This window comes from Mytilus galloprovincialis, chromosome 8 (assembly GCF_965363235.1).
Source record: "Mytilus galloprovincialis chromosome 8, xbMytGall1.hap1.1, whole genome shotgun sequence".
Taxonomy (NCBI): Eukaryota; Metazoa; Mollusca; class Bivalvia; order Mytilida; family Mytilidae; genus Mytilus; species Mytilus galloprovincialis.
This window is the reverse complement of record NC_134845.1, coordinates 11,440,509-11,464,240: the sequence shown is the minus strand read 5'-3', so window position 1 is coordinate 11,464,240 and position 23,732 is coordinate 11,440,509. Positions and strand designations below refer to the sequence as shown.

General features: G+C 32.1%; 1 protein-coding gene across 2 annotated transcripts in view; it reads right to left on the bottom strand.

The window, feature by feature from the left end:
• Positions 1 to 10,582: 10,582 nt before the first annotated feature.
• Positions 10,583 to 23,732, bottom strand: part of LOC143085075 (uncharacterized) — a 76,826-nt gene continuing 63,676 nt past the window's right edge. Inside the window, exons 1-8 of one of the 2 annotated variants that reach the window (XM_076261248.1) lie at positions 17,855 to 17,934; positions 14,349 to 14,577; positions 13,867 to 14,010; positions 13,451 to 13,638; positions 13,144 to 13,178; positions 12,157 to 12,483; positions 11,754 to 11,807; positions 10,583 to 11,411 (exon numbers count right to left, since the gene is read on the bottom strand). In XM_076261248.1, the coding sequence (XP_076117363.1) occupies positions 11,284 to 11,411; positions 11,754 to 11,807; positions 12,157 to 12,483; positions 13,144 to 13,178; positions 13,451 to 13,638; positions 13,867 to 14,010; positions 14,349 to 14,558 (1,086 nt within the window). In that variant the 5' untranslated portion in view covers positions 14,559 to 14,577; positions 17,855 to 17,934 and the 3' untranslated portion in view covers positions 10,583 to 11,283. Of the gene's footprint in view, positions 11,412 to 11,753; positions 11,808 to 12,156; positions 12,484 to 13,143; positions 13,179 to 13,450; positions 13,639 to 13,866; positions 14,011 to 14,348; positions 14,578 to 17,854; positions 17,935 to 23,732 lie in introns of those variants that run through there. The other variant, XM_076261247.1, reaches the window with a different exon arrangement.

Genomic DNA, 23,732 nt, shown 5'->3' with positions numbered 1-23,732 from the left:
ATTTTTGTTATCTATCATACGATTGGTTGTACTTGTGCATGTTTCAAACCGGAAGTCTTATCTATGACTAAAAGTCAGTCTGATGACGGAATCATTATCCAGACTCCTTTTTTGTCGTTTTTCTCCAAAAATAACTCAATCTGAATAATCATAAGAATACATGACAAATGCGACTATGCATGTTACCTATAGAACACAGAGGCATGCTGATTAGTTTATCGTGGAAGGAAGAGAAGCGACACACAAAATGAGGTCTTCTCGTTTAATAGTATAGATATTTGAAAACATATTGTTTTAACTTAATATTATTCAACGTAAAATATATGGACTTTCCATTATGATATATGAGATATAATAAAAGAAGATAATTAAAATACTTATACGACAATGTGACAAAATAAAGCTACATGTGACGAATATATTCTAAAATAATTCAATAATATCGAAATGAGCTGAAATAAGACAAAACCTTCAAATGTGAAAGCCTGTTGAAATGACATAACATCAGACCTTGGATCTTAACAAAACTCGGAACTCTAAAGCTTTACGCCACAAAAATCTAGACAATGTTTGTGATTTTCCCCCCTATATTCACACTATCGAATTATCGGCATGTTTTTCCATTCTACTTCAATTTATATAACCATAGGTTGAAAAGTAATCTTTACATGGAAATGATTTTGTGAATTTAAGTTAGGATATAGAATTTAAATAGCAACCAATGTTTTCATTTAAGATGCAGTATTATAAAAACAATATTAGGTCAATGTAATAAAAATATAAACTTTTTTCGTTTTCGTCAGAAATCTAGGGAAGGGCTCGATAAAACCTCGCCCTTCCCCAGTTTCTCAGCCAAATACAAAAAAAAAATATTTTTCTGACATTGACCTAATATTGTATATTTATTTTGCTTTTGCTTTCGATTTCTGTGATTTTTATTATACAAATGTATTTGATTTTTCAATATAAATGTGCTTGTTTCATTTCACATTTGTTCATCTTTTATGACTATAAATTTTAGGTATTAATTGTCTCTTTCATTCTGAATGTCTTTTACACTATAATAAGAAAGTTACTAATCATGCCATTACAACATCATCAAAGATCTCCTCCTATCGCAATATGTAAATGTGCAGCTACTAGACCGTATAGAGCACATGCGTTCTCCCCCGGTTTGTTGTGTGACGCTACAAGAAGGTTTACTTTTTTATAACTCTTATTTTGGCCAATTTTGTTTGTGTTTCTTTGAATAACTGTGTTTTATTGACTTGTATTCGTATAATTACATTGTCGTTAAATTCTTGCGTGCTGTCGTTTTATTACAGCATGGTATACAGATATTGCTCACATGGACGTAAAGTATGGAAAGTAAGGAAAGAATTTCAATCTTTAATATTGTATGTGTTTATTTTAACTAACTTTATGCATCGATCCATGTGTAATTTTTCGTCGTCTATAGCGATCACTGTAAGATTTTTTGCTTCAACTTCAAATATGGCTATAAATAAAATGAGGTGTAGGGTATACTTCCATGAGACAGCAACGAATCAATACAAAATAAAATACATCTTATCGTCACCATATGGGTTTTGTCAACCGACGAGTCAGTGTCAGAACAATATTTCCAGCTCCAAATTTCACAGAATATAACACGTTTAAAAATAAATCAGAAATTTTCCTTCTTTAAACACCAAATTAGTGTAAAATTTCATATGCAGGCGTTGCTAGAATGTTGCTACATACAAATGAAAAGTTTACATGAATGTGGTATGATTATGACAACCTCGTGTAACTCTAATGAAACATATTTGAAAAATGCATTGTTACAATGTAACAGTTTAGGTTCTCTTACTATATCATTTAATAACAAACTGAAGTACAGTCCATGCGTGTTGTCTGTTGATAAAATTACATTTTATGTAAAGCTACACGTTTAATAATAATTTAGCAATTAAATGAAACGATTGTTAAAATAATACAGTCGGCTCTCGTTATCTCAAAGTCGGACTGATTCACATAAAAATAATAACTGAGAATTTGAGATGTCAAGAGTGAATATAATGCAGCTCTGCATCTTACTTTGAGATAAAAAAAAGTTAATGTTTAGATCAAATTAGATTGAGTTGACAAGAGCAATCAATACTTGCACACGCGGAACTGATTATAAATGTAATATACAATGACATCTGATTGATAACTAATATGTACTTTTTTTTATATAGCTCACAACTTCTCATTCATTTCTGTAGCTTTGTTGTCGTATGCATGGACCATGTTTATATCAGAAAAATCACCATTACTATCGCTTTTAATGTTCTTTCTCTTGTTGTATCGACAGGTCCAGAGGAAACACGAACCGCCTAATAAAACGAACAAGACAGCTGCTGCTATTCCACCTATTTTCGCATTTTCTGTATATTTCGCCAAGAGATCACCATAGTAAGGTCCGTCGACATTCAATCCTTTACGTATAACGTATATGGAGTTATCCGTCATCACAATAACACAATAATAAACGCCAAAGTCTTCGTCATTAATACGTTTGATAGTTACGTTAAAACCCGAAGCATCCATTTCCCAACATTTTTCCCGCCTACAGATTGGAGAGTTGTTGTCATTGTCGTAAGTTTTTCCTGAAGGGAAAATCCACTGTCTTGTATGAATGTTAGACGGATCGATTTTTGTAGCATTTACAGCATTGTCCTGGCATTCTAAAGTGACTTGTTTAAAGTAGGGTTCTTTGATATCATTGGCATTTATACAAATTATTATACAGACTGCAAGTACACTTTGGTAGGAACTGAATGACATCGTTGTGCTGAAATAAAAAAAAGAAAGTGAATGGTATTGGCATCAAATCAAACGGCATAAAGATAACAAAATAGTATAAAAACACGCATGTTATTCTCCGACTTTTCAAGCTATCAATACAACTAGGATTATATTTCCAATTCTGGAATGAATCAAACTGATTGTTTTGTACACAAATAATTTTGCTTTTTCTAAAGTAAAGTATTTGTTTAATGTCGTATATTTTTATGTTTTTCTTGTTCAGTATTTTGGGAATTCTGTGTCAATGCAGATATTTTTTTTTAATTTACAACTTTTCACGATTTTAGACGATTCAGATGTTGACATAATGTATAGACATGTGACTATTGTAGACGACTATAACAGATAACTAGAGATATGGTCTTCATGTCTTTTGTCTTTTTTTGTATGGTTTGGTTGGTACCAAATCAACATATTCCGCGCGTGGTTTTTTTTTATTCATATACATGTATATGATATTAGTAATTTGTCAAAAAGATAAAGAAAAATTACAGTTCTGTTGCAACACTGTCCTAGGATTAGGGGAAGGGTGGGCGCCCACTAACATGTTTACCCTGTCTCTTTATGTATGTGTCTGTCTCAATTCACGAGCCTGTAATTCAGTGGTTTTCGTTTGGTTATTTATTTGTTTTTCGTTCATTATTTTGTACAAAAATAAGCCCGTAAGTTTTCTCATTTGAATTGTTTACATTCGTCATGTCGGGGCCATTGATAGCTGACTTTGTGGCATTACTTCGCTCATTGTTAAAGGCCATACTATGACCTATAGATGTTAATGTCTGTGTTATTTGGTCTCTTGTGAATATTTGTCTCATTGGTAATCATACCAAATGGTTTTTTTTATATCACAAAACAAGCAGAAATACGTTTGAGTTTTTTTTTTCTCTAATGGCATGGTGTGTCTATACTGCAGATTAATAATCCCTAACATATTTGTTTTGACCATTCTCAGCACAACTTTGTTTTCTTCAAATATTCAAACAATGGTAAAACAAAGCCGCCACCCCCACCCGTTTTCCCCACCTAGAACCTCTTTACCCCGGGAGTTACAGCTTTAATTTAAAAGTATTTGTGTACACAATCACGTCCAAATTCGTAGCTTCATTCTTAATTCATAAGTTTCATTTTCACTTGGTCTTGTTATCCTACGAAGAAAATCTAGGGCTGTGTCGAGCTATGACAAAAGGGAAATAACTATAAATCAGAAAGTTATATAAAATGTTAGAATATTTGGTCTGACGCATCGAAACTTTTAGGCTACTCGGCCAATTCGGTTTTTTATCCCCAATATACTCGTTCATAAACATTTAAAAACAAAAAGCCGTTTGTATTCTGTTGGTAGTATCAGAGTGTACTTAGATAAATTTCCAAATATACATATGTGTGCTGAGAAAGTTGTTTGAACATTTCGCTTACATTGGGACCCCTGACCATTATTTATCTACCAGCGATATATGTTCTGTTATGAAAAAAAGGTACACTTGATAAATTTTAGTATCTTTCAACATCATATACCATGTAAAACTCACCTGAGAAAGAATGAAAATCCACAAAAAAGATTGTAAACACTTATGTCATTATCTTTATATGTACATGTACCTGTTGCCGAACTACAAAATATCAGTTGAGAAAAGTAAAGTAAAGGTAAGGGACTATTTACAGAGTACTTTGTCAAGTTTTATTTAGTGTATGCACAGTCATATCTCATTATAACTGATAATATGGATAATGCGTACTAGATAACATAGTATGGCAAGTATATACCATGATCAAACATTTACCTTTATTTATCTAACTTATCACTGCATATATTATAACTATTCGTGATTCGAAAGTAAGTTATGTATGTGAATACAGTACACTACCATAAATCAAAAGACAAAATATGCACACGTTACACATTACATAAAAAGGATTATGTAGTTTGTCTAAAGTCTTTAAGATTGTTCTCTTGGTTTGAAATACGCTTGATCTAAAGTCCGAAGTACAAACATCAATATAATAAATGACATAATCGAAACACGGTGTGCAAATTCTTTTGTATCAGTTGCTGCACATCCGGTGATTTTTCAATGCTTCCAATTCATGTTTAATTCGGATAACATCAATCATGGTTTTATTTAGGAGTCTTAGATTGATTCGAAACCGGCTTTAAGCTTTAAATGCAATAAACTTACCAATTCTTCACCTTTTGGTAGCCCTTTATAGCTTGCTGTTTTGTGTGAGCCTATGCTCCGTGTTGAAGACCGTAACTTGATCTATTATGGTTTATTTTTATTAATTTATTAATTGTGACTTATACGGAAAGTTGTCGCATTGGCACTCATACCACATCTTCCTGTATTAATTAACCCGTACCATGCCAACAACTGGTTTTAGAATAAATGTGTTTTTTCCCCAATGCAAAACCCCTATAAATGAAGCAATGTTAAAGTCAAAATTGTCCACGAATGACTTTACCCCCTACCTGGACACGTTATACCGACTCTGAGCCGAAAGATTTTTTTATTTACTTCCTAATGCCACATACTCAGCAGAGAACCACGAATACAGACTTCAAGACTTGCCCCAGTATGTGTTCGAACCCGTGACCTTCCACACTCGGAGAATGAGCAGAAAATTCTTCATGATCCAAAATAAAAACCAACGAGGTAACGATACGTCATCAATAAGATGGAATTGAGACGATTTTTCACTTACACAGTTTGGCCATAACTGTGATTCATAACTTTACATGTAAAGTCTGTTTTAAAATATATACGATTGGTGTAAATAGGAACATCTACAGCCTGTCGGTAAACATTAGCACATAAAACACATATATAGAATATTTACAGCTTTGTTGCTTACCTACGCTACACAAAAAAAAACTTTATTTCGGCCTCTAGTAAGTGTTCTACGACTAATATTTCAGTAATTTTAACGGGTTCCTAAACTACTATAAAAGAACTTACCATTAACTTTAAGTATAAAACATAGGAACACAGTGGAATTGGCTATCTTTTAAGTGTAATAAATTCTCATTTATATGTTCATAATTATAAATTAACTGTTAACAAAACTTTGAATTTTTGAAAAACTCAGGCTTTTCTACCATAGGAATAGATTATCTTAGCTGTATTTGTCAAATATTTTAGGAATTTGGGGTCCTTAATGCTCTTCAACTTCGTACTTTATTTGGCCTTTTTTACATTTTTTGATTCGAGCGTCACTGATGAGTCTTTTGTAGACGAAACGCGCGTCTGGCGTTAATATAAAATTTCAATCCTGTTATTTTTTTTTATAAGTTATTTTTAGGTGTTCTTGTTTTTATCAAATGGTCGTTTAGTAAATCCGAAAAGAAAATGTAATAGCTGCAACGCATTCACAGCCTTCTTCTATATTGAAAAAAAAGAAACATGTTGGGTAAACTAACTCTCGGTGTGCTGCGATAATTGAAGCTGTTCATGTTCTTGATAATATAATATGAATGTCAATTTCGACAGTAAAGTTTATCGTCAGAAAGTGTGGATTCATATGGGCACCAAATGAGCCCCTGAAATAGCAGACTTGTTAACACTTATAGTTATCTTGAGGATATTTTTCGTTAAATAATCAAGATTTTTTCTAATTATACTTCCAAAATTTATTCAAAGGAACTTACTTTTCAAATAAAAAAATAAACAATGAAACTGTCCTTTCCTAGAATTAGATATTTTAGATTAACTCGGGGAAACTTTACAATAGAATTAAAACAAAATGGTCTGTGTACCTTCCCTTATTGTTAATGTTCCTTTTTTTTGGACGGCGGTGTTGCTTTGGCACCACCTTGCGGTGTTTATGTATCACAACTAGTTCGATATGCCTGTGTCTTTTACATAATTTTGGATTTCAATGAATGCATTACGGGTAAATTAAAGGGACTTCATTAACTTAATTTTTTATGGGAAAGCACATCCTAGTGTTAACGAAGGTGTTGTTTACCGAGCCCGAAAATTTATCGACCCTTCAAATTAACATTTTCAAGAAGGTTACCAATTGGATGTTAGATGTGTACTGACTGAAAGTTAGGCTTTAGAGACATGATCTTGTTGTTTTCTGCTTTGTTCTAGCTGTCAATAACTACTAGTTCTCTCAAATCTGTACTTAGTGTCCTGTTGTTATGCGTGTGTATAGGTACCCTGTCAAGTCCACTCTTTGTTTTTGTTAGATGTATTTCTGCTTTCAATTTGTATCGATCTGATGAGTTAAGTCGATTGCAACAGATCTTTATCGTTTGTTCTTATGTAGTGCTGTTGCACCACTGTCCAATGTTTAGGGGAGGGTTGAGTACTTACAAATATGTTTAGCCCCTCCAAATTCTGTACACACGAATTGAATTCACATTATGGCATACCCATGCTGTTTTATTTTTACACATATTATAATGTTCGATTGTGTTGCTCAAGTCTTCTAAATGCATATTTAGTGAAAAAATAAGACACTTTATATTTCAACTTTATTAACATGTCAGTGTTTTCTTCATGTAAAAAAATATAAAAATAAAACAAGTAAACAAAATGATCATGTCTTCATAACACATCTTGATTAAGATGACATAACAATAACACAAACACTTCATTTAATACATATATAACAAACTAATGCATTGATAAATAATATGGCAGTGCACAAATAGAAAAGCAATTTTACAGATCAAGCCATGTATCTGAAATATTTCGAAAAGTTATATGAACAAACATTACTTAAATATGAATATTTGATGAATCGCACCTAAAAGTTGCATTTCAAAGTGGTCGAATGATGTTAAAAACAAAGTATTAAGAATGTAATGATACCAGCCTAAGTAATACATCATCAACTGTACATTGAAATCTTCATAGTTAATTTTCTTTAAATATTTATTGTTGCTGAATTCTTTAAAAAATGGATCAGTAACTTTGTTTGTAAGGAAACATTCAAGAAAGTAAAAAAAAAAAGATATGTGTGTTCATGGAAACAACAACAGCAAATCACCTATCAAATACCTGATTTCCTCACACATTTTAATAGGTAAAAACAGTTGTCATCTTGTGAGACGAAATTTCAATTTGCAAAACTAATGATAACAAGGAATTACTATAATAGTTTTTGTTGGCGTTGTGGTTTTCCTCCCAATATTTAATAGTTTTCTTCCATTTGTATAGTTTTAGTAAGATATTTGCGAATTAACAGATGTATGCTACGTTATTAAAATCTTGATTATGTGTAAAATGATACATACAGTATATTCTCTTATGCTTGTATACCCTATGGTAAAGAGTATATTAAATGCTTATACAAACAGTCTATACTCATCTTACATTGTTTAACAAGAGGCTCTCAAGAGCCTGAATCGCTCACCTTAATTCTTTTGGTTAAATCTCTCATCAATGATTATTTTGGCTTTTCAATTTATTTAAATGTTTTTTGGATCGTCCTATTTTCTTCAAAAGCCAAAAAAAATAATAATTTTCTCCTATGTTCTATTTTAGCCATAGGAGCTATGTTTCTTGACATACAAGGAAATAAAATATAAAATTTATACTAGATACTCTGAAACTCATTTAGCCTAAGTTTGGCTGAAATTGATACAGCAGTTTCAAAGGAGAAGATTTTTTAAAGTAAGTCAACATGATGAACAAATTGTGAAAAAAGTCTTTAAAGGGCAATAACTCCTTAAGGGGTCAATTGACAATTTTGGTCAAATTGACTTAATTGAAGATCTTACTTTGCTGAACATTATTGCTGTTTACAGTTTATTTCTATCTATAATTATATTCAAGATAATAAACAAAAACAGCAAAATTTCCTTAAAATTATCAATTCAGGGGCAGCAACCCAACAACAGGTTGTCTGATTCATCTGAAAATTTCAGGGCAGATAGATCTTGACCTGATAAACAATATTATCCCATGTCAGATTTGCTCTAAATGCTTTGGTTTTTGAGTTATAAGCCAAAAACTGCATTTGACCCCTATGTTCTATTTTTAGCAATGGCGACCATGTTTGTTGATAGATCATAACTTCGGATACAATTTACAAACTAGATACCCTAAGGAACATTCAGTTAAAGTTTGGAAGTATTTGGCCCAGTAGTTTCAGAGGAGAAGATTTTTGTAAAAGATTACTAAGATTTACGAAAAATGGTTAAAAATTGACTATAAAGGGCAATAACTCCTAAAGGGGTCAACTGACCATTTCCGTCATGTTGACTTATTTGTAAATCTTACTTTGCTGAACATTATTGCTGTTCACAGTTTATCTCTATCTATAATAATATTCAAGATAATAACCAAAAACAGCAAAATTTCTTTAAAATTACCAATTCAGGGGCAGTAACCCAACAACAGGTTGTCTGATTAAATGCTTTGGTTTTTGAGTTATAAGCCAAAAACTGCATTTGACCCCTATGTTCTATTTTTAGCAATGGCGACCATGTTTGTTGATAGATCACAACTTCGGATACAATTTACAAACTAGATACCCTAAGGAACATTCAGTTAAAGTTTGAAAGTATTTGGCCGAGTAGTTTCAGAGGAGAAGATTCTTGAAATAGTTTACGACGACAGACGACGGACGACGGACGACGACGGACGCCAAGTGATGGCATAAGCTCACTTGTCCCTTCGGGACAGGTGAGCTAAAAACAAATTAGATACACAGTATCATTATTCAAGTGGAACACTTATCCATCAACTTAGTACAATGTTAATACACCAAGTTCAGGAAATACAACTTAGAAAGGTACTACGATGTACATGTATATTAATTTCTCAATATGTTTGACCGTTACCAGCGTTCTAGTATTTAAATGAAATATCACAGTTAAAATTTTATCACAAATGTTTGGAGTAGCAGTATAAAATACAGATACTAAATTTATAGCTTAAAAACATATCAAATAATTTTAATTTTTTCTAAAAAAAAATGAAGTTTCGGAAAGGATATACAACTAATAGAAAACAGACGAAGATACATATTTAATTGCTTACTAAGCAACAGTTGGTCATGGTTAAACATCATCAATATAATTCTTTGGATATAAAAAAAATAATTAAATGTTTATTATGTTGTTATACAGTGTAAAGCCCTGCAGTACAATAAAAGTTACAAATACACGGGCACTCTAAAGAGATACAGGTATAGAAGGATGTCATCATTGCATGGTAGTATTGTAGAACTCTTTCTTTTGCATATACTTAAACTATCTTATTCAAAAGTCCATGTTTAAAAAAAAACTACACAATGAACAACTAAGAGGATAAAGGGAACACATTATTACCAAGTAAGTAGTTACACAAATGAATAAAATTGAGAAAGGAAATGGTGTCAAAGAGACACCAATACATGTATACATAAATATCATTTACTATCGAAACTGCCAGAAATATTAATTTTAAAATATTATCCTGCTTGTATGCTTGAGATTCTGATACGTTTGCAAGTGTATGTGTATGTGTATGTGTATGTGTATGTATAAAAAAAATCTATTGTTTTTAATAATATGAATAATGTGCAGTCTAAATATGGACAAATAAATAGAAATGAAATGCAAGTACACTGTATAATGTTTCTTAATATTGAATGGTTGAAAGGTGATATATATGATATAGCTATATAAGCATATGTAATTAATATAATGAAATGTTACAGGAATCACAGATTTGATTTGAAGCAATAATACTAAAAATTAAGATATCAACAAGACCGCAATTGATTTTTATGTTTCACATAATAGTTATGAAATTAATTAATATTATAACAAAAATATTTATTTCATAAGCAACACAATAAAACAAAACATTTCCAGACATATTAGTTCTTTGTTTAGCAAAAGTTCAATAATTAAAACGGTAATTGATATATGTTCCTGGAATTACTACCTTTATACAATCCGGGATAGAAGTTGGGAGCATTCAAACAGTAAGAAACAGAAACAGAACAGAAAAGCTTAATCGACAGTGGCGGATCCAGAATTTTTCATAAGTGGGGGCCCACTGACTGACCTAAGAGGGGGCCCGCTCCAGTCACGCTTCAGTGATTCCCTATGTAAGCAACCAACTTTTTTCCCAAAAAGGGGGGGCCCGGCCCCCTGGCCCCCCCCCTCTAAATCCGCCTCTGATCGATATTAGCTTAACAAGGAGCTTAAATTGAGTACAGTAATATTAATTGTAAATTGAAATCGTAGTTTAAATAACAAAAGTACTGGTTACTGGATTGATTGTCCAGCTATGTTTATGTAAATACAGTTTTCACTTTTGTAAATTCATATTATGTCCATTTATAATCTTTGTGCCATTTCAGTCACTGTAATTTTTTTTTATCAATTCAGATCACATGATGAGTGAGGTAACTTTATATTGACATACAAAATAAAATATTGCAGTTCAGGTTTTTTTCTGAGATCCATCATCTAATTGAACGAGAAAGAAGTATTTACTTGAATAAACATCAAGATGGTGTACTTGGTAGTGAGTTAATATGAACATCATTACAATCACCTTTCTGGATAATATAATAAATATTTTTATCATCAGAGGTTCTTCGCACATTCTGTGGATGATTTTCAGTCAGCAAGCCTACAATAAAAACAGATATCCCTAAATAATGTTCTGGCTCGAGAACACATCTGGCAAATAGAAAAATTGTTGCAAACAACTCATTTTAATAAACTGAATCACTATCTGCATACTAATAATTAATAATTTATCATTTAAAGTTTCAAGTATAGTTTTTATAGTTGAGCAGTCTAACTAAAAAAAATTAAAATGAGCAACAAATATAAGCATGGTATTACAATAAATAATGCAAAACAATGTATGATGTCTTCTGCAGAAATGAAAATTGTAATAATGGTGCATGATAGCACATTTTCACCTTGTTCTGCATTACAGCATATTTGTTACATATTTGTCACTTACCGTCACATTCAAGGTGTGGGTCCTCACTCTGCTCGAAGTCTGTTCTTTCTGAAACTGTATTAAAATACAATTGTAACAACAATAATTTACTTTCCTTAATATTAGACTATATGTTAAATTTTGAAATGTTAAGATAAAAGATACAAGGCTTAGTTATTAAAGTATATCAAAATATATTTTTTGGTAGTACATGTAGTATATTCACATCATGTATAATTTATAAGGGGACTCTTGCTATCTCACTTGCGTATTGTTGTAATTGTACATTATCTAACGTTCTAAGATAGATGCAAGCAAAATCATCTTTAGACTATTATTCTATATTTCTTAAGTAGACATTCAACCCGTGTCCCTTATACAACAGTTATAATTTGCGATATGTCGACTGAATTCAAAAACTTACGTAACACATTACCAGCAGAGTTTGAGGACCCACTACTCATTTGTCCTGGTGAATTATCATTCTTGTTCATGGATGACCTAGAGGTGAGCGTGGCAGCAGAGGTTGAGGCTGTTACGTTATAATAGGCTTTACTACAACATGATGAATGTTTGATGACATAGTACACCAAGAAGATAACACCAAATGCAGAGAAAGTTGAAATCATCAATATGACAACTAGTATGGTTTGAGATTTCTTAGCATGTCCATTATCTTCTTTTGCCGGCAGATTTCTTGTTTCTGGAGTTGAACTGAGTTTTGGGGTGACTATCGTTGTTTCAATTTTCACTAGAATATAAAATAGCATGTATTTAATGCAAGCAATGGCCATAAACTAGTCAGAAATATGTTAGGCATTCCATATGACAAAAAGTGTTCTTTAAAATTTTGTGTTTTGCTTTTTAACAATGATTGTCATCTCCAAATGAAATTCACCTGAGACCACCTCCAGTTTTTGGTGGGGTTCGTGTGGCTTATTTTTTTTTAGATTTCCATGTTTTGTCTTCTGTACCATTATTTGTTTGTGTGTCTTTTTATTTTTAGCCATAGCGTTGTCAGTTTATTTTCAAACTATGAGTTTTACTGTCCCTCTGGTATCTTTCGTCCCTCTTTTGTAAGTAAATTTTAGAATTTAGTGTGTCGTTCATTTTGCTTAACTAGTTTATATTATTGTTTAGGGCCCAGGTGAAGCTCGTTTCCAGATGCGGAATTTTCATCATTCATTGAACAACTATTGTGGCCTTTCAGCTATTTCTGCTTATTAGTCAGGTTATTATCCATTTGACACATTACCCGTTTCCATTCTCTATTCTTTCTCATGATTGCCTTAGAAATCTACCTACATGTAATTGCTAAATACATAAAAGTTGAATTTAATGCATTGAATCTAAATATCATTACATAAACAAAATTTAACTTAAATTTTATTTTTATCAATAAATCTCTTACCACATGCAGCATGTTCCATCCATGATTTTGTGTACCTGAAGTGAGAAAAATACATATACATTACCATACTATTGAAAAATTATTAGTATTAAATGGTTTCAAGAAAAAAACGGTAAAAACCGATAAAGATATCAAATCATACTTTTACATGCTAAATAGAAAAGTAAAGACAAAATGAGAGGTTAAACCAGCAATGAATGCAGTTGAAAGCATTAGGGCTTAAACTATGAATAAGAATATACTGATTCAATTCATAATCTGAAGTTAAATGAAAAACAGAGGATTTAAGTTAAGAAAACAACCGTACCCTATCAGACAGTCACCACATTCTGAATCTGTGGTCTGTGTACAATTAGTTTTGAACTGTTTATTTTGTCCGTGACAGTCAAGACACTCTGTACACTGGTGATGTGTCAAGGCATTACCAAAGTATCCAGGATCACATATACATGGATAACAATCAAATGCTCCATGAAATTCATCGGTTGGTATTTCCTGTAATAATATTATTTTGTTATCACGAATTTAGTACACGTTTGCATTAAAGTCAGTTCAAAGTTAAACAACTTGCATATGTTGTAATTAAATGTTAATTCATTAATTGTTTGTGTATACATTTCTGCAAAATATGTACTCATAATTAATTTCTCCGTCTATTTTAAAAGTATTAGAAATATATTACATTTAACTCATGTATAAATGATCAATTTTGTTGCTACTAACCTTGCTTTTATTTATATGGCCATGTGTATTACAGATGGGACATTCACTACATCTGCCAGAATATCCGTTATTGAACTTCACACCCAGCTTGCAGTAACAAGGATAACAATCTAATGCACCGAATTCGGGACTGATTCTGATATTCTAAAAGTGTTAAAGAAAGCTTGAATAGAGGTCGATTAAAATTCGTATAACTTATTGTGTTAAATATTGATGTAGAGTTTTACTCAATTCAGAGAAACTTTATTATGATTTATAATTTGTATGATTGAAAAGGTAGAAATATTATTTTTAACCTGATATACATAGTACTTTGTATTGTTGTATTTTATATATGTGTAAAGCTTTAAAATGAAAAAGGCACCGTAAGATTTGTTTTTAATACAGGTAAATCTTAGTAGCTCTTTATTTTTATAAACTTATTTTTTATTTGTTAAAGCATTTTTACTTTTTACCCTTTCACAACTAAGTTTACAACTTACAAACTGCAAATGATTGGTAGCCTTTCTACAACGTGGACATCTTCGACATTTTTCTTGATCGAAGTCGTAGTATTGTTTGCCCTTGACACATCCAGAGGAACCTACACTATTAACGATCAGTGTACTGTTTACCTCTGTCGAAGTCGTTGAGGCTACCAGCTGGTGCAGTATATGCAGAGTAAATATTGGTAGTAGAAATAATTCTACCATCTAACTTTATCCAGTGGATCTGAAATTAGTAATAAAAAACAGTTTGTTTAATTCCTCTTCTTGAATGGAAAATAATATTGTTTTACTTTTTATACGCACGTTTATGGACGTATGTTTGTCATGATACTGTTGACCGTCCGTCTGTTGACAGGAGGTCCTTTTCGATATCTTTTAATTTTTTGATTTTACGTTTCCAAGTTATAGGATTTAATTCATAAAAAGGGGGAATTTTTCAGTTTTCGGACAATATCCTTAAAGCGCTTTCACCAGATATCCTGACATTTTGGTGACTGGTTTATAGGTATTATAATACCCTTCTTTTAGTTTTTTTTTATATTTATTTCTGATATGACATGTATGATATTAAGAAATTATTGAAATTTAATTTATTCTTTGAAAAAGCGATGGTCGTATCATGGCGCAACTGTTTGTTATCTTTTGTTTTGAATCTTTCAGTTTTTTTCATACCTCAATTGAATACTGACAATACTTCCCATGTGATCAGAAAGACGAGATATAGAAAGTGTTCAAATATATACAGGTTGGGGAAGTTCAACCAAATGATTTTTATTGCTTTGGACGTATGCAATTTATAAACTGATCTTTTCTATTTCGAATGTTTAAACTCCGAAGACTGGAAATGGATTTATCCTGATTTCGAGTAATTTCTTGCAATATGATTGGCTAATATTGTTCTTATATATTTCAGTGCAATTTTTTATGAAGTCAATTCGAATTATCTCCCTTTTACTATTGACTTTATATAAAAGAAGTCCTAATATTTTTCATTTTTCATTTGGTTGATATTGTCCTTAATAATAGTTAATAATTTAAATTCTATTTTAATAATATTTTTTAAACAACACATAAGTGGTGTGATAACACAATCATAATAAATTCGTTACACAGTGTGAAATGGCCCTTATACGGAATATATCGGGTCAATAAAATTTTTTTTATCAGGTTTTGCTTCGTCTTAACCGATATAAATTGTATTGACCCGATAAATTCCCGTATACGAAGCATTGCACACTGTGTAACGAACAATTTATAATTGATGAAGGAACGATTACAAGAGAAAATCAAACAAAACAAAAACTTCGAACAATTAAGAGGGTCCTTAGGTTGTACAATACAAATGCCACAAAAAAGCGCGAGGGATGAAAACTTCTGTTCCGTAAAAGTACGCGTTATCCGATCCATCAGTGGAAGCCGTGGTGTCGATCATGACAAATACAAACCTTGTTGGTATAAGTTACTTCCTCGTAAGATTGTTTGCGTTTATTTCTATACCTGTTATTCCCGTATACCCATCACATTTATCTATATTGATTGAGTTGTGATATCTAAATCAAATTCTAACATGACGTCCTTCAAACGCTTTGAGTACACACCCGTGGTAAAATATGAATATATTGCCAGTGCTGTTCCGATTGTATTCCCACGTCATATGCTTTTTTATGAATGAGATACCCGACGTCATAGAACAATGACGTTAGAATGTAAGCATTTTACGGGAAAATACACGCTTGTGAATCCGAAAATCATCACAAGGAAACATACACAAATGATGCTAAAATGTGGCAAAAGCCCTTTATTGTACATCATATAAGACATATAAATAAATTATCATTCAAATTCATCCAAACTGTCTAAATACATTATTTTAAATAGTTTAAGCATGTCACTAATGCAGTTTGCTCCGTTCTTTTACGCTAGTTAATTAGTGCGTTTTTTTATGGGAACGGCAAATATTTGCCTACACCTAGAGTGCTTCGATCCAAAAGAATTGCCGTATGTGTCCTATCAGAATCGAAATAATTCATGGGGGCTTGAATATATCTAGATTTTACCACGGGTTGTCCCTTTATGCCGATATTTTACCCCTCGCTATCGCTCAGGGGTAAAATATTTGTCATAAAGGGCCAACCCGTGGTAAAATCACGATATATTCAAGCCCCCATGAATTATTTCTTAATTAGAGGCAACAGTAAATTACCGATGTTGAAATCTAGTAAATTCAGAAGATACAAATCACGGTAACATATAGAAAACATGGGGGAATCACATGAACTCCGAATTTCAGCAAGACCCATTAGATGTTTTAGCTAAGCATGCATAACCCGCCATGTGAATCCAAACTTTGTACATGTATCTGGTTGTTTTCTTAATTCTATTTTCATTCGAAGTCTTTTGGCACATGGTGTCTTATCTAAACAGGAGACGAAAAACACTTTGAATTAAAAAAAAAAAGGCATCTGCCATCAGTACAGCAGTGCAGCACAACTATTTACTGGAATTATGTTTTAAGATATTAAGAATTGGAATCTTTTTACACTTTACAATACATTTCTACTGGGGAATAAGTTCTCATTTCCACTTCATAATACATTTCTACTGGGGAATAAGTTCTCATTTCCACTTTATAATACATTTCTACTGGGGAATAAGTTCTCATTTCCACTTTATAATACATTTCTACTGGGGAATAAGTTCTCATTTCTACTGGGGAATAAGTTCTCATTTCTACTGGGTAATAAGTTCTTATTTCTACTGGGGAATAAGTTCTCATTTCCACTGCAATCACCGCTGTATAATCAAAAATGCACATATGGCTTATTAATTTGTAAATTGTACTTAGTTCTATATTTTACAATTTGATACATGTACATCTCTTAAATGTCATCACCACTTTATCGTGCATAAATCAACAATTCAGTGTAGACGTCATGCTCTAGTAAGCACAGACATAAATAAAGTAGTATCGATTTATAAACATCACATGACTTGTAATTTTCCATTTAACATGTTTAAATAGTAAACTCCAAAACAAATACAAGTCGATGGAAAAATTTAACATGAAAATATAAAATATGTATAATATAGCTAAATTTTTTTTAATTTATTTACTAATTAGTAACGTTACTGTCGTAGGCAATGTGGCCATGTCACGTGGGTAGTTTGTTTGTAAACAAAAGTATTTCACTTATGTTCCACACATGAATTATGCTATCATACTATTTATTTATACCGAATATGTGTTGTTATCAAGATATATAAAGTAACTATCATATGTCCAATTCAAACCGAAATCATAGTTTCCGTAGCTCTTTATTAAATTGAACTTAAATTGTAGTACGTGAATGACCTATTTTCATAACATTTCTCTTGCAGCTTGTTATGCGAGTTTGCGATAATATTGTTAACACTAACGTGTTAAAATCGTCAGTAATGATACATTTAATTATTTAGAGAAACGTAATTCATTTCTATACATAGTAATTAAGACATCTTACCAAATACAATGAAGAATATCTACTGCATTAAAACAGTCAATTATTGAACTTTACCATTTGTTTACTCATGTGATCTCAGGTCTGTGATCACTGTAGATACAATGGGAATCGTACAAGTGTCCACTGCTGTACACTCAGGCTGTACACAATCGACAAGCGAAACATTAGATATTATTTATAACAAGATTATGCATGTATATTTGTTGAATAAAATGCGTTTTTATCTAATCCATTTACTTGAAACATATTAACATGAAAGATACGAAGCGGAATAACAATAAATAGTGTTACTCTAATGAATCAACAGACAGCACAATTCCTTAAAATAGGCAAAAAAAAAAAAAGAAAGAATTATATTCGGGTACTCGAAGGCTGAGTATTAGACCTTTTCAACAACTATCGACACCGACTAATGACACCTACAGTTTACAGGTAAAATGAAGGGGTCGTTTGTAATACAAAAACGTCTGATTATCATTACGTATATAAATTCGATTTGGCGGTTATATATATCTACAGAAGATATATAAAAAAAGTAAATAAATTTAATTTTCTATCATATAATATTGATATTACATGACATTTCACGTAGAATAGATTTAAAAATTACTGCAATCATTCCGTATCCTGCATGATCAGCTTTCTCTTCATTTTATGGTTATGCCGCATGTCAATAAACGATAAATGTGTATCTGTAAAATTCTGTAAAATATCTGAGAATTTATGAAGCATAATTAATGGACTGTCTGTCCGTCTGTTACTCACTTGTAAACACGGTCGAGTTTTTGTTTTACAAACGAGCTTATCCTTACCCGATGTACATATTGAATTTCGGGAGAGGTGAAAACATATTGATTTCAAAAGTGAAAGGAAAATATCACATCGCCATTTTTATCAACGAAAGACTACGCCGCTTCAAGATACCTACTTAAAGTTGATGTATTTCTTTCATGAATAGGGGGGATTTAATTGACTTCTCGTTCCAATGTATCAACATTTAAGCAGTACATACGCATACCTGCCTATTGAATTTATTCAACACGCTACTTACTATAGAGCTTTGTAATTGCAAATTCTTTTTGGACAGTGATAAGCAGGGGTTGGGATCCCAAAGACTTAAGTAATCCCTCATTTAATTATATGGGCGTCCTCACGAACTGATTGGCCCATATTATTGCCCGTGTTCCCTTTATCATGTTTATCGTAGAGCAATTTCACAATTTTCGAAAATGATCTCAGGGTTTCTTACAAGAAGCGGATATCACATAGCAATGCATTCTGTAGTTTAATGGGGTCCGTGTTGATCAAGTCTCGTTGGTTTTATATGTTACACTGTCATTGCTATATTTTATTTTTTTGTCAACGGGTCAGAAATTGTTTCTCTGTTTATCTTTTCCTTGACAAAGCTTTGCCGGTTTTATAATCTTTTCTATACTAGTAAAACCCTGTCGCATGTTTTGTGCGCCTGAACAAAGTCCTGAAAATGTTGTTAATTTATACGGTCTTCACACAGTAGAAATTTTAGTTAATGATTGGATATTTTAACATTATGCTTCATCTTCATATATGTGTCAAGTTCGCAGTCACGTCCGGTCAGAAGGGGGACGTTAAATCCGATGCCTCGTGTAAAGAGAGTGCCACGCTCTTTGCACGTTAAGAACCCTTGCAACAACTCTTTTGAGGGGTCCGTAGGTGGCCTGTTGCAAGGCAAAATTTCTGTCCCTATCCAAGATACCCTCATTTTCCAGTGGCAGTCCAAATTTCCCCGACCATCATCCCAGATGGCCTCTATCGTATCAACCTACCTATTGTATTTATTGTGAACTTGTTCTCGTCCTGAATATGCATGAAATATTTGCCACTGGACGTTAAGCAACCAACAATCAATCAATCATATATGATTCTTTTTTAGTCGATCATCGCATGCATAGATCGTGTTTTTTTCTGTGTTTTTTGGGGGGGTGGGGGGGGGGGTTCTCTTCTTTTTTTCTCCGTTAAATTAATCCTCTTCTTTATTCTGAATTGAAACAAAAATCCATGTCATTTGAACTTTGGTAGAAAGTTGTATCATTGCCAATCAAATAAATTTCAAGCAATAAGTTCAATAGTGATCAATAGTATTATTTTCAATTTTTATTTTTGAGACGACCCCTCACTACTTACCTGTCGTAGTCGTGCTCAACTGTAGGTGTAGACAATTGTTGAAAAGGTTTAATACGAGACTCTAACGATGCATCGGTAGGGTATTCAGTAACAGTTCGTGCTGCACTGGTCATTTAAGGATATAGGAACGTGTTTATGGGTTAAAGCAAATGAATATTGAAAACTTCACAATAGTCTCTCCTATGTAACAAAACAATGATCTTATTGTCACAACTGTTATAACGTTTAACTTTTCAATCTTTATTTACGTTTTATTCAACCAATGAATGCGGCGGTCGTTGGTTGTAGTGACAGGTTTGAAATCCATTCTGATTGGAATACAGATCCTCTGTCCTCACTTAGCAAATACAAATCTTGTGTCCGAGCTTTGGAACAAGATTTACATTTCAATCAGATTGCCTTAAAAGACTTGTGGATGATATAGCGAACAGACAAAAAAAAAATGGCAGACACATTTACATAAAATTCTGAGCAGGAATGCGTCATTTGATGAATTGCTATTTTTTTCAAGATTTTCTATACATGTAGTACATTTTATATGAGCGTCACTGATAAGTCTTATGTAGACGAAACGCGCGTCTGGCGTACTAAATTATAATCCTGGTACCTTTGATAACTATTATAAGAATATGTTATTGTTCCAAAGAAATGTCTTATAATTTAGTAATTATTTTTTAATTGTTTTAAAAGGCATCTATGATCATACATTTACTTATAAATGAAAAAGAAACAAACGATTACACCCCCTTGTTTATCAAATATAATATCTAAATTTAAAATGCATAACATATGAACAAAAGAAATACTCAATGATTGGAAATCGTGCGTATTGCTTGTATTTGACATGAAGTTGAATTCATTCCTAAATGAATGCTTTGGGTACTTTCTTTGATAAACAGATTTTTTTTTCAAATAATGTACTGATTTTAAAAGCTACTTTATTTTTCAAAAATGTAAATCTAACTTCTTTTTACTTCAGTATCGTCGGACAACTCTGCGATAGTCAACTCGATTTTAGAGCGAAATTATTTTCCCGATTGTACTAATGTTCTCTGTGAATTGTTGGAATGTGGGAATTCACATAGTTTTACAGTATTGAATATTTTTATTCATTTGTACATTAATACATCGTGGCTAAAGTTGTTCTGGCGTATAAAATTATAATCCTAATACTTTTGATAACTATCTACTCTATACAATACTGCGAAATATAAAGATAAATATCATTTTCATTATCATGTAGTTTTATCAAAACCAGGTAAACTAAGTACTAAATTCAAAGAAGACGTGGACATGGTCTAATAATTACGATTGTAAACAGTCTTCCCTTAATGACATTGTCTGTTTCCCTGGTACTTGTTTATGGAAATAGTTCTATGATTTGTCCATGGACATATTTTAGGAATAAAATAGAATATTGAGACCGATTGAAGACATGTCTCAGATACATTTGTAGTACATCATTATTTGAAAACTATCTTTGAACTCTCTTTAAATAAAACATTTTTTGTAAAAGGCGAAGCTTGAAACGACCACAGAGGTCGAACCCTGAACAGGTTTGGCAAATATAGACACAACATGCAACATATGGCTACTTTTCAAAAATGGAATGAGGGCCATAACCCCCAAAATCAATCTCAGCCATCCTTTTATTGTATAGAACATTGTGGTACAAGTTCATAGCGATCCATACACTAACACACAAGTTATTGTCCCAAAACAAGAAAAAAACAATTTGGACAATAATTCATGAAGGTTAGAACAAAAAGAAACAAAATCGATCCAAACAATCTTTTTTTGCTATGAAATTACACACTTATATTAAAGTTACTATCTGGAAATTAGATTTATTTAGAGAACGTAGATGAAGACGACGACAACGAAAATGTCATACCATAACTAACCAAAAACAAATCGGAAATTAAAAAATACAAAAATACAAAACTGAACTTCAACTACTTTGTTAAAGTTTGTAAGCCTATTTGTTCCATAGATATAGGAAGATGTGGTGTGAGTGCCAATGAGACAACTCTCCATCCAAATAACAATTTATATAGTAAAATAATATAGGTCAATGTACGGCCTTCAACACGGAGCCTTGGCTCACACCGAACAACAAGCTATAAAGGGCTTCAAAATTACTAGTGTAAAACCATTCAAACGGGAAAACCAACGGTCTAATCTATATAAAAAATTACATAAATGACCGACAACTACTGTACATCAGATTCCTGACTTAGGACAGGTGCAAACATTTGCAGCGGGATTAAACGTTGTAATGGTACCAAACCTTCTCCCTTTTTCTGAAACAATAGCATAACATCACAAGATAGAAAAACACACGACAAAATATCAATTCGCAGGCTTAACTCAATCAAAAATTCAAAGTTCCTTAACAAGCTATTTTCACCAAATGTATTTGCCCTTCTCCTTAAAGTAAAGTATATATAAGCGGTGGCCTTATTTGTTTACAAATAAACTCATCACAGATACCATGATCAAAATTTGTATTTACGCCAGACAAGCGTTTCGTCTACGAAAGACTCGCCAGTAACGCTCGAATCTAAAAAAAGGTATAAAGGCCAAAAAGAGTAATAAACAAGTTGAAGAGCATTGAGGACTAAAGTTCCTAAAGGTTTTGACAAACTTACAATAATAAAATATATCGTAGAACTATCGTAAGGCATACAAACATGAGTCCTTAATTTATGACATTTCCTATCCATTATCCTCACGTTACCAATCTACACACACACGCACACACACACACACACACACTTCTTATATCGATTACCCATGTGTTTAGGCTATTTATTGTTTACTGATAATATTTCTTTTGGGTTCTAATTTAAATTCAAGTTTCTATTCTTATTAATCAAGTGAATAAAACATTTCTGTTCTTTATCTAGACAAACTGGAGGGATTATATAAACTCCAAAACGAATCAATTCCCACTGTTCACTTTACAATTTTCTACATCAGAAAATGTCATAACCAAATCAGGATTACGACATAGTTATCCATTCGTTTGATGTGTTTTTGCTTTTTATTTTGGCATTTGATTAAGAACTTCCAGTTTTGAATTTTCCTCGAACTTTGGTATCTTTGTTACTTTACTTTTTTTGTACGTTATTCTTTTTAGCATGCATACCAAACTGAGTATACATTTCATAATTTGGAAAAGAACACAAACGACTTTTTCTGGTATTAAAAGATAATATGGCTATAGGTTTGGGAAACATATACTACCTGTTTGAAAACTTATAAATAAACCACGCTTTCGACTTCATATATCTAGTTTTTTCTATCTCGATTTGAACGATTTACAACAAACGATTTTGGTATATGGTTTCTTCTTTAAACCATTGACTTATTATGTTATAAGGTAGCTGCAGAACCGTATCTCTTAGGTCCTTGTGATATTTTATTTTGATTATTTGCGAACCACATATATATGGACAAAAATATCATTAGAACCTACGGTTCCTTAGCTAATTATAAGGTACTGCGTAGACCGTTCTGAGAAATATGTATTGGGTATCGCCACAGCTGCACAACAATTTGCTACTTACTGTAATTATATATAAAGATAATCATAATTGGAATCGTTTTACAATTTACTGATGTATGAGTTTATCTTTCCATTGATTATGCATGTTTAGACCAGTATACTTAAAGTTTATTTCTTTACATGTATAATTGTTTTAATTTGATA